The sequence below is a fragment of the Anser brachyrhynchus genome (genome assembly GCF_964034855.1).
Source record: "Anser brachyrhynchus genome assembly, chromosome: 8".
Lineage (NCBI taxonomy): Eukaryota > Metazoa > Chordata > Aves > Anseriformes > Anatidae > Anser > Anser brachyrhynchus.
In genome coordinates, this window is record NC_137702.1 from 24,052,288 (window position 1) to 24,064,474 (window position 12,187).

Below are 12,187 nucleotides of genomic sequence, written 5' to 3' on the forward strand. Positions count from 1 at the left end.
CTCCTGCTGAAAAGTAACTTTTATTGTTTTCCCTTTAGGAAACTGTGTTAGATAATATGGCTGAAGAGGGAAATACGTGCAAGCTACAGGACACTCACATAGAGAAAAGCAGGCTGCCAAAGGCGACCTCGTGCTGCCCCTGGGCTGGCAGTCTGACTGGGCAAATCAACAAATTATCCAGAGATCTGATGGCTCTCCGCGACCAGCTACACGAGCTTGTAACTCACCGAAGGTCGGCATGGGAGGAGAAGGTAAGGTTTCAGGTGGTGTTTGTGATCGTTAATGACTTTTCAGATCCTATTTTTATCAGCTCTCTTGCTGCACTCCATCCCAGGGCAGCCTCCCTGTTGCTGCTCTGTGTCAGCCTTGCTGCAGATCTACAATAAGTTGTCAGTTTATGCCCACAGCATGCCAGGTGCTCTTTCAAACACAAAGTAGGCATCTGTCCCAGAGAGGCAGCGTGCTGAAACAAGGTAAGTGTTCTTGCATTTGGAAAGGATGGCATCAAAGGATAGAGGTTACAGAGGACAGAAGGAGAAGAGAAGAGGAGGAAATCATGGCAGCCCCTGGAGGGGACAGAGGCAGAAGTTGAAAGCGTCAGTAATGGTTATAGTGAGAAAATTAAGCGGTAGGTGTTCAGAGGGAAAGGAGGATGGGAGAGGCCAGAGCTTGTCATCTTTCACTGAGTTAGTAGTCTTTGAAATGTCTGATGGGGGAAGGAATAAGAAGGGTTTGAAACCTGTGAAGTGAGAGAAGGAACTGAGTACAAGATTTGGTGCAAGAACAGACTGACTGTGGGAGGCTTGCTGCGGAGGAAAGTAGGTGATACGAAGGAAGTGTACGTGGTATTTGCTGGCAGAGGGGTGGGATGGGGGGCACTGGGAAGCACCAGTTAATGTAGATGTAGGTGAACCTGAATATTAACAAGCTGGAATGAGGAGGAGATCTGATGGAGATGCAGGCATAAAAACTAGTAACTTTTTTCAGGCACAAAGAGGAAGGAAGGGTGCTAGAGAATCCATGAAACCAGTGGATGGAAAAGCGAAAGGAACAGTTGGGTCAGATAGAACAGTAACTAAACTGTCATTGTTTTGTATCTGTATTAACTCAAGAGTTATTTTTTTTTAATTTTTAGATTGAAGCATAGGTAGATGGGATTACAGATCAGCTGACAAAGAAAAGTAGCGGGTTGTCAGATCAGGAGGTGTTCGCTCAAGAAGGTCAGGGTCTTGTGTGGGAAAAGTGCATGGAGAAGGAGCTGATCCCTCTCTTCCCCTGTAAGAGGGAACTAATTGGGATCAGTTGGATAGAGACAAGTAAAAGGAGCTGCGGCTTCACTCGCTGTGGGGAATTCTTCCCACAGGGCACTGGGGATACAAACAATGTACATGGGTTCAAAATCTGTTGGACGACACATTCTTGAAAGAAGAAATGCATCAAAACCTATCAAATATACAAATGTGAAGTACAAGCTTAGGAAGCTGCAGAATACAAATCGTAGCAGGCTGGGGAATATTCTGAAGAAGGATATACACATATTTGCTTCGGTCTTGTAGTCATCTATAGGCAGTTGTCAGTTACTGTCAGTGATGGGGTACTAGACCCAGGCAGGTTCCTAGTGTGGTCCTATTTAGTTGTTTGTGTGGCAAAGTGGAGATGAATGTTGCAGGATGTCTCAGACTTTGAATTCTAAAGGTAAAGTTTCCAATATGTGATTTTCAAAGCAAGATACACTCTGACTCCTGTTATATATAACAATACATGTGCTGTTAAATATTATGTAATAACCACACAAACTTTTTATGCTTAAATTGGAAAATTAAGTCCAAGAAGGTTAACTGATGAATTCTCCATTGTACTGTGATGCTTTGATTGGATTTGGCCAGTCAAGTTCCAGCGTTCCTGAGATTCAGTGAGTGTCATTTGAGTGACACTCACTGTGGGAACCAAATGGGGTGTATCTTGCTAGGTTGTTAAGAGGATGGTTTATCACAAGTGCCTCTGCTTCTACATGCCCAGGAACAGAATCGTTTCATAATGCTACGTGGCAGCATTTTGGAAAGCCTGGAGGTCAGATGTCTCTATATCAATTCTCCTTATATCAACCCTTCCTCTTATCGATGAAGCTGTTTACGTGTTGTCTTCTGTTTTCCCCCCTCCTGAAGTCAGGATGCTTGCTGAATGCAGGCTCCTCTGTCAGTTGTGCCCCCTTTAGTCTCCTCCCTGGAGAAATAAGCTTATCAAATCTTACCTTTGATGTTCTTTTTTCAGTCAAGCAGAAGCTATTGCAGTTGTTAAAGCGGTCATTATCTCTATCTTTCTATCTTGCAACACTGAGACATCTGGAAATTACCTTCTTTCTCACAATCGTGCCCATATGAGGGACAGTACAGTTTCTTACAGCTGTTGTGCCCACTGCATTTGACTTCATGAAAACCGTGATAATCTACAGGGTAATTACGTCCGTTGTTACCAGTACACCGGCTGTCTGTGCCAGGCAATTGAGTGGAAACTGCTCTGAAGAGCAGGATTGAGGGCGTGCGATTAAATGTGATGTTCTGGGGAAGAGTCAGCATGGTTTTTGAGGAGAGAAGTCATGAATCTAAAAGCTGTTGGAGCTCTTGAAGGGACCAGGGAGCACGTGGGCAAAGGAGGTTGGATTGACGTCGTTTACTGCATTTTCAAATGACATTTGATAAATTCAGATTCTCAGCAAGAATAAACTGCTCGTGTGAATGTCTTTCCTCTTAACCCTTGAGCAACCAGCAGAGAGGAGGCGTCTGATCAGTCTGCAGAGGCAGTTTCCAGTGGGACCTTGTGAGCCTGTGCTGCTCCGTGTGCATGGTCTGGGAAAGGAGGTGACGAGCAAGATGCTCGAGCTGGGAGATGAGAGTAAATCACTGGGAGCACATGTGAAGGACGACAGGGAAGGATCGCCAAGGGCCCTCGTGGTACTGAGTAATGAAGCGGTAAAATGTCAGATAAAAATCGGATGGGAGATAAACGTGACAAAAATGCATCTAAAGGGGAAATCGTAATTTTTATATGTGTGTTTATGTGATCTGGCTGTCGTGGCATGTGAATGAGCTCTTGGGGTTATAACGATAGTTCTGCGGAAATGTCAGTGGTGAAAATAGCAAATTGAATCCTAAGAATCATAAGGAAAGCAGAAGAAAGAGAAACTTAAAATATTCCAATCCGTTCCTGGAATGCTGCGTGCAGTTCTGGTTGCCGTCTGAGCTGAAAGAGAGGTGTGGTTGAACTGAAAAGGCCCAGGGATGGGAAGGGGTGATGACCAAGTGTGAAAGGGTTTCTGTGCAAGGAACATTTGGCTAGATTTGGCTAGGCTAGGGCTCCTTGCACTGAAGGGGAGGCAGTGAACAGGGGTGTATCGCACCAGAGCAGGTGGAAGCAATTGTGCTGTTCTGCTGCTGCCCCTCTGTTCTCATGAGCGAACCAAAAGGGAACGACTGGATAAATTCACGAAGGAAAAAATTCATTGTTAGTGATAAATACGAAAAATGTTCTCTAGTCAGGGAAGTACGTCAGCTACGAACCGTTAGATTTTAGGAAGTTGTGTCTTCCAGTATTGTTATGTTTGTCTAGTCCTAAACTTCTCCCCTAGCTAGTTGCTGTTCAACGCTGTTGGAGACAGGGTGCTGGGTTACAAAGAGCTTTGATGAAACAAGGTACAATTGTTCTTACTTTATATCCAGTTTTTCAGGGAAGACCAAGTGGGGAGAGTCCAAAAGAGAAAAGTGACGATTGTCTTAAGTGTGGAACATACAGGTTTTTGAGGGTCTTTATGTTAAAGATGGAAAGACCAAGGTGAGATATGAATCAATATCAAAATATGAAGAAGTTTCTGTGGAGAAAAGATTTATTTTTTCCCCCCATGCCCTCTGTGAATGGGACAAGAACATGCTTAAATTACAACACAGATTCTCATTACGTACTAGGGAAAAAATTCCCAATGCCCAAGGCAGAGAAACGTTGGAGCATGTTACCTGGCGAGCTGTGCGGTATCCATCCTTAAGCCCTATACAAACCAGGTTACACAAATACTTGTTAGGGATGGATGGAGAGGAGTTGGACCTGCTATAAGACTGGATTAGGATTGAAACCTGAACCTTTGATTTATCGAAATACCTCTACCTAGTCGTAAATCAATCAAGTGTGATAATGTCAATGCTATGCCATGATGCGTGGCTTGCAGCGCTAAACGTAACTGTTTATTATTCAGAATATGGTATCAGGGCAATGTATCTATTTTTTGCAAGATTGATATTTTGTACACCGTGATTCTAGTAGTGGAAGCTATCAATCTTTAATCTTTTAAAAATTAAATAGGCTATTTTCCCTAGGAAGGTTTTGTTTTTCTCCCTGCCCGCAGCTTTTTTTTTGGTTATGTGCTTGGAATGACCCTGAAACCATTTCCCCTTTCAGTGACATTGAAGATAACTGAATGTTGCTGTGGGATTTGGGTGATTTGTGAAACCCTGATTAATATGACATTTTAACTGATATCCATCTGCAGGCAGTAATGTGTTTGGTATCTTGGAGGAGAAGCAGCATATGACATACCTGTACTGGCAGAGGTGTGATCTGAATATGGGGCTTTCTTATTCTTATCTCTGTTCTTTCCCATTCAGTCCTAGGTAAGCAATCAGTTTTTCTTCAGTGACGATATGGTGATTAGTAGAAGATCAAAAAGTTGAGTGAAATGGTTAAACTTTAAAAAGGTTTCTCTGCTTTGAAACAAATTTAAATGAAATATGAAATTCCTCATTTCGAAAGATGAAATCTCCTAATTTCAAAACAGATCTTTTAGTCGGTTGTTTTTTTTTCTTCCCCTTTCTAAATATTTATTATCTACTCCTCTCTTTGAGGGGGAGCTTGATTTCAGGCTGCATTAAACATCCGGCATCCGTCAGCTGGGATGCAGATTATTTGACTCCAAATGACGATCTCTTCAGTTTTAATCACGTAAACGCTCACCCGTTACTGAGCTTTTGTTGAAGATTGGGATATGGTAACTTGGGATCTGTGTTCTCTCGGGTTTAAAAACAAGCCAGACTCCTTTCAGCTGGTGATACGATGGGATGGCACTTGCTCATGTGTGCATCTGTGAAGCATGTCCGGGAAAGAGTTTGAACCATTAATCTGAGCTGGAACGTGCTCCCTCTGCATCCAAGTCCTCTCCAGAAACAGCGGTGCCCGTACTGGTGTGCTTAGCCCACGGAGAGCAGAGATGTCACAGGAGGAGCTGTGGGTACCTGAGCAGCTGCTGTCTGGCCAGACTGCTAACCTGTGTGAAAATCAAGGCACGTATGGTGGGGGTGAGGGAAATACGCAATACCACTTTCTGCCCTGTGTTAGTGGTGCCCAGGGGCAGCAGTGGGATTTGAGCTGCCTACACAAACTTTTTTATAAGGCAAATTGTTCATATTTCATTTTCTACTGTTTGTTCTAGTTCTCCAGGCTCTGTGTTAATATGAAGATATTAGTGCAGTGAGCAGTTAATTATCCAGGCGGTCTGGGGTGTGGGAGGAGGAGGAGTGGTGGGGAATAGTTCGGAGCATCAGCGTGTTTCTGCAGTCGGCGTGTTCACTGCCCTGGTCCCAGTATTTCTGTGTTCCACTTTGTATTTGAAAACCTCCATCTGGAGCACCGAGCAGCTGTCAGTGGAGCTTTTCATGCAAAAGGAAATTGAAGAACTAGCAGGGCCACAAGAGCAGCTTTTGGAAGTGCATGGTTGGCTGGGCCCAGATGCCCGGGTAGGGAGGGGAAACCCAGGGAGATCAACAGAAACATCCGTCGGAGGGAGCAGTGGAGGACATGGACGGGAGGATGGCAAGGAGGGACAAGGCTAATGGCTTTTATGTGTAGTTTGTGTTCAGTTAGATGTAGGATTACCTTTGCTGCTGATGGAACTGCCACAGTATTAACAGATTTAGGTTATTAGAAAGCATGGACCCGCTATAAGCAGTAGGAAGTAAGATGTTCATGTTCACTTTTTTTTTGTTGTGTTGGTTTGTCAGCTTTTTATCAGTATTCACATTGGGAGAGGCTGCTTGTTTTTGGTAGGTGCCCATGGAGGCTGTGGTGAAGGCCCAGGTGATTGCTCCTGGAGGGCAGCTTGCTCTTCCTGCTGTTGGAGGGAGGAACGAAGCCATCTCTGTGCATCATTTCTCCTCTTAACAGCCGGATCTAATGTTTGCACTAGACCTGCAGCCCCTAGTTAGCCTGGCGTAAGTCTAGCATGTAAAAGCACGTGGAAAGTTACTGCAGATGAGCAGAGCTGGGAGGTTTTTGGAAGAACCTTGCTCACTTCTGAGGACTTCAGCAGGTTGGTCGGACTTGAATAGTCAATGCTAAGCTTGCAGCATACAAACAGATGAAAAAGATAAATATTCTTTGTTTGCAGATGTAACTTGCTCTGCAGATTGCTGAATGAGTGCTGAACTGTGAGAGAGACTCTATCTACCAGTTGCTAAATCAGCAAACTGATTTCAAACACACAAAAACTGTAACTGAAAATAAATTATCCAGCCTGACATTTTTCATGGGGCTTATGTATTCTAAAAGACTCCAGCTCCATAGGGAAGAGAGAAACATCAAAAACTAGAGTGCTGTCTCCTGTTTTGTGCGCACAACTCCAGGGTTTGAACTAAGTGTGGATGGAGTATGTTTTTTCTTGCTTCCCAGAAGATGCAGTTTTTCCTTTCGTTGCCAAAATGTAGAATGTTTGCTCAGGTGACAGGATCGGTTAAGGCATAATCGATAACCAGTGTTAATATTTTACTTGCGTTATTTGCCAAGATACTGGATGCAGACCAAGGCAATGAAATGTAGTAAATGCAGCTGAAGAATTATACTCCAATAAATTTTAGATGAGCTTTATTTAACAATAAACTGTAAAAAAAAAAAAAAAAATCCAATGAGAAAACACGTTTTGTAGCCACTGTAAATGTTTTAGTGCATTTTTAGAGAAATAAGTGTATACTTATGTTTTCACAGTTATGTTTGCACATAAAACATGGACAAAAAAGCGTGGAGGCTGGTGGGTGGGAATTTGAGGCACCTGTGACCACAGAGCTGCTGGATTTCTGGAGCCAAGGCTGTCTTGCAAGTGGTGGGCCCCTGGGACGTACGTCTTCTTCCACAAGGGCAGCATCACGGGGACATGCCTGCAGACAGAGACTGTGTTAAACACCACAGACGGCTGCTGTGTTTTAGAGCGGTTCTACCTGAAACACTATTAGTGAGCTTTACTGAACCTTTGCAAGTGTATTTTTTGGGATAGTAACTTCTGGAGGGTATCTGGCTTGCTTTTTACAGCACAGGGCTGACTGTTGGGGTGAGTTCTTCCTCTGCCAGCAGGAGCTGCAAGCATTGTGCGTATTCCACAGTACTGCTTGGTTTTGGGGTGAGCTGATAGGAGCTTGGTGCTTGTGGGAAAGAGACTGTTTGTATTCATGCACTCAAAGCTTAACTCCAAGGTTTTCCATTTGCTTAAAACATTGGCCTTGTCCTCTCAGCTGTCTGCCCTGAAATCGAGGGTGCTTGATCATAAGAGAAAAAAGTATCTGACTCATTTCTGATTCTTTGTCCCTTGTGCTTGTAGAAGAACTGACATAAAAGTAAATCCGTAATTTAATATTGTCAGATCTCTTCTTCCCAGACAGAAATGCATCTAAATAAGGCTCCAGTACACTTCTGAGCTCAGAACTCACAACTTTTAACTCTTCATCTTATCGGCTCTCTCAAAACCATGAGAGCTATGTGATTTTTCCCTTTGCAGGCTCACTGTGGGCTCAGCCTTTCACTTCTGCCAGAGCCGCGATGGCCATTCAGGCAGCCTAGCATCCGCTACAGCTGCTAATTCACCACCAAAACTGTCAGAGAAACTGCTTTCACTGGATGAATTTTTAGAGTCATGGCTTTCAGAAACGTCTGCTTTTTCATTGAAACTCTGAAAATGTTTTATTTTGACAAATTTCCACCTGAGGGTTACTGTTCATTTGCCTCATGCTATTGCTATGTTCGGGCTGGGTTGCTGCAGGGACCTCTGGCCGATGCACAGCTCCTGGTTCTCCAAAAAGCAGAGAGAGAGCCACAGGGCTGGGTGCTGTTGGATGTTCTGCAGCAGTCATTCAAAGCTCTCAGAGGTGGCAAGGGTGCAATGAAACTGAAATGGAACTAACCGAAATTTTACTGGTTTACAGAAATCCCTTATTTTTTCATTTTCCTTGTAGTTTTTTTTCCATAAGACCGACCATTTTCTGAAAATCTGAATTACCAGGTGATAATACCTTACTCTCATCAGTCTATTTTAGGAGTGCTTTGTATAAACGTTCCTTTTCTGGGCTGTATATGCAGGTGCTATATTGCTTGACTTTTCAGTTTCACATCCTGTCGTCCCAGAGCAGGATAATATAGAGAAGTGCTAGTCACAAGCAGCACTTTGGTTTCTGAAGTGGCTACTTTCACGTAGCGTGGAGTGATAGAGCTGTGCTTACAATGAAGTGGGGCCCTCCGAGCCGCTGCGTGTCACTTAGATCTGAGATGGTATCTCACAGCGTCACTGTTTGTCTCTGCTGCCCAAGATAAAAATTTGGAAGAACAAATTGAAAAATAAGTGAGCAATTTATTACATGAAGCAATACTTGTCTGCCGCCTTCTTTAGTAATTTGTCGTTGTCAGTGTCTTTTTCAAAGTAGCGCTGCAGTCTTCTTGCAAGTGCCTAAATCTAATCTAACAGACCGAAGCTGACGTTCTGTGCTTTTTCTGTATTTTCAGGATGTGCATGCTACAACATTAATTTGGGTGATTCTTTAGATGAATTCAAAGATTTAACGTGTAAAGATGAAACAAATTAAAAAGAAGTGCATTATAAAAGACTCATTCATTATAAAAGACTGGTCCATTAGACTGGATTTTTTTTGGTTATTATAATTAGTAGAATGAAATAGGTGTTTATCTCTTGTTCCTTTTGCATTATCTCTCGTTCCCCTTGCGTTTTGGGAGTTGTGTGCCGTATGGGATTTTCACAAGCCTGAACTGCATCTCCCTGTAATCACTGGTAAAGAATATGCAAGATTGCTCCTGCCTGGAGCTCTCCCACCTTCCCAAGAGCAGTGGGTCTGTAGTGGCTGGTGGGATGCCCACCTTCTGGTGGGCTTACACACCATCTCAAGAAATAGCTGAAGAGGTTTAGATGCTCTCTGGCTCTAGAGCACGGTGATTTTGGCAGTCTTGTGTTATGTTTGTGCCCATGCTTTGTCTCTTCTTCTCATGCTGGGATCTTTTTAGCAGCACAGAGGTGATGCAGAAGTTGCTGATTTCTCTGAAGTCCAGCTACTGTTTTGGGATTTGTTCCTGGCTGGTTCTGCCAACAGCGTCGCTCCAAATAATCCCATTATGTTTTTGTTCCCCTTCTGTTTTTTTCCTTTTTGAGTTCAGTTCTCAAAAGCTAAACACTGGGAAAGCAAACTGCTCATGCTAAAACTGAGATTTCAAAAATATCTGTAAGGCAGTAAACTTTTTTGTAGCGTTGTGGTGAGAGGTGTGTATCTGGAGGTTTTCAGCAGTAGCTGCCTTTCTGCTCGCCTCTGGCGTGTCCTTTAACAATCCCGCCCCACTGCAGCCCACGCAGTCCTTGGGCACAGTTCGCAGCAGCCACAGAGTTTGGTTGCTTTTGGGCCTAGGAGGATTAATTTCCCTTTCCCTTTTCCTCTGCGATAGGTATTCATGGGCTCAGCAAACAGGCAGTGCTCTTTATCAGTCCTGCACTTCTGTGTTTTGCGCTGGTATTTGCAGGTTTACTTTGCATTTTCTCGTAAAGACACTGGAAAATCTTACTGTCGTTCCTTTCCTGTTTTCTTAATCCTGTATCCTTTTCTTTCAGGAACAACGACAGAAATGTGGTATGCATCCGTGTGAGGTCAGGTTTCTCCTCTGTACGAAATGATCTCACTCTGGTGCTCTAATGAGCTCTTAAATCTTTGTTACCGTTCTTCCTCACTGCCTTAAAGCTTTCCACTGGAGAACAGTGTGGATCCCACCCTGAAGGCTTATGAGGTGCTTGGCAGTATTCAGAGTATAACAAAATAAGCACACAGCAGCGGTGCCTGGCCAGACTTCTGTAGCTGTTCTCGTTGGCTGCAGCTATGTGCATTTCTGATATTAGCGTTATATTTTTAGTTTCTCCTCAGAGAACTCCTCCCCCAGTTAAAAGCCGGCCTTCTCTTGCTAGATAAAGTAGGTGTATTGCCTCTCTGTGGCTTCCCTGTCGTTTTGTTTTGAAATGACAATAGGTGTGCCTGGGAGCTAACATTTGAATAGTGAGTGTCTTGCTTAAAATGCATAAGATGGAGATGTATACATTCCTCTCTAATTGCAGGAAATTGCAAATCCGGGCAAAATTTGGAATGCAGCTGCTTGTATAATTACATATTCTGTCAGTTGCTGTAGCTCAGCTTTACAACCCTTTTCAAATGTCTTCATAGTTTATAGTAGAAATAACGCACCCATTAATATTACTTTGATATCACCCCTTTTGTTTATTCTTCATCAACTCCAAAGGCCTAAGGTTTTTCCTCTTGCTGAATTTAACTGTTACAAGTCAGTAATTATATTAAAGCAAAATTTTGCTGCAGCTATTAGCTATTTGTTAAGCCAGAGCTTTTGAGTTTTCAATAAGAAATACCGCTGTATATACCTTGAACCAATTTGATCTGCTTACAGTTTCAGGTATTGGATATGTGCAAACTTTTATTTTTTGTGGCTCATGAAACAGAAGGTAATGGGATCATGGAAAAAGATGTTAGATTATTGATAACTTTTACTGTCTGCTACTGGTGATTAAGGTACAGATCGTGAGTCAGGGCTTAAAGAAATGTGTTGGTCCTGCTTATACCATCATCGTAACTATAAAACGATGGTTGGTCCTTCTTGAGAGGTTAGAAGAGTGTAATTGAACCAAGGCAAAGTTATTGCTGGATCGTGTTCTGTAAGTTCCTAGACAGATGTGGAGCTTTGAAGGTACAAGACGAATAAGACTTTTTTAGGTGAAAAAAGGCATAACAAGACCCGGTGGCTAAGGCAGAACTTAGCAAGAAGATGGACATTTTAAACCATAAATGTATTTTACTGCTGAAATAACATTGCAATAGGGTAGGGTTTTGATCAGCTGGAGCTTGTGTTTAAAAAAAAAAAGTTAGTTTCTAGAAGAGACCCTGTAGCTTATCAAAATGTAGTAGAACGCAGCAGAAATTACTAGGTGAAATACTGCAGCCTGTGCTGTGCAGAAGGTTAGACTACTTAAGCAGTTCATTTTGGCTTTAAATCTCTAAATGCATGTGTATTGCTATTAAATGGGCTATTTCAGACGAACATCAAATCTCTCTGTGTACAATCAAGGATCACAGAAGAAGAAAGAAACCTCATTTAGGCAGGACACTGTGGGAAGTGTTCAGCTGTTAAAATAGAAAATGATGGTTTCCAGGGTTTTTAACTGGTTACTCTCTCAGGTTGCAGAAACTGCTGCAGAAAATTAAAAACCTGGAAAGCTTCTAGCAAAGAAGCTTGATTCAATGAGACAAGTTTTACGGAGCTGCAGTGCTAACTCTGTAGCTTTCTTAGGGGCTTGAAATGACATTTGGGCAAGTTATTAGAAGGCATGAATTGGAAATTAGAATAAGGAAGCAGGTGTTTTTACTCTAAAAAATACCTCAGTGTTGTAGTGTTTCCAGAATAGCTGATTGCAGAGACTTGCTGTTGCTTTATTCTTGTTTTTCTGTATAAGCAGCAAGTGCCTTTAGATACTTTTCTGAACATTGGGGGTCTGATTTTTTTTTGGGGGGGAAGATGCTGCTCAGCAAGTGTTTGAATTTCACAGGGCTGTGTTGTGTCCTGTCCCGTCTCCCCCCGCTATGGAAGGAAAGCATTTATCATACACTGAAGTATGACTTAACAAAAAAAATAGCATTTTTTGTTAAAGGAAAATGATCTACTAGCCAAACTGTTATTTGTTCATTGATAAAGAAATGTGAAGCCCTGCCCCTACTTATGTGTGAAAAAGGATTCCCTTTTATACCTTCTGAGATGCACATGCACACAGTGTTTGGGTTATGACTCTCTGTTCTGTACAGAAAACAGCCACACAGACGTGGAGAGCTTTGCT

General features: G+C 42.7%; 1 protein-coding gene across 4 annotated transcripts in view; it reads left to right on the forward strand.

Annotated features, from left to right (window-relative positions):
- The window catches only part of TEDC1 (tubulin epsilon and delta complex 1), a 69,854-nt gene that overhangs the window by 49,856 nt on the left and 7,811 nt on the right, over positions 1-12,187 (forward strand). For all 4 annotated transcript variants that reach the window (XM_080602087.1, XM_080602088.1, XM_080602089.1 and 1 more), the window contains one exon: positions 39-251. In XM_080602087.1, coding sequence (XP_080458213.1) covers positions 39-251 — 213 coding nt within the window. The remainder of the gene's footprint in view (positions 1-38; positions 252-12,187) is intronic.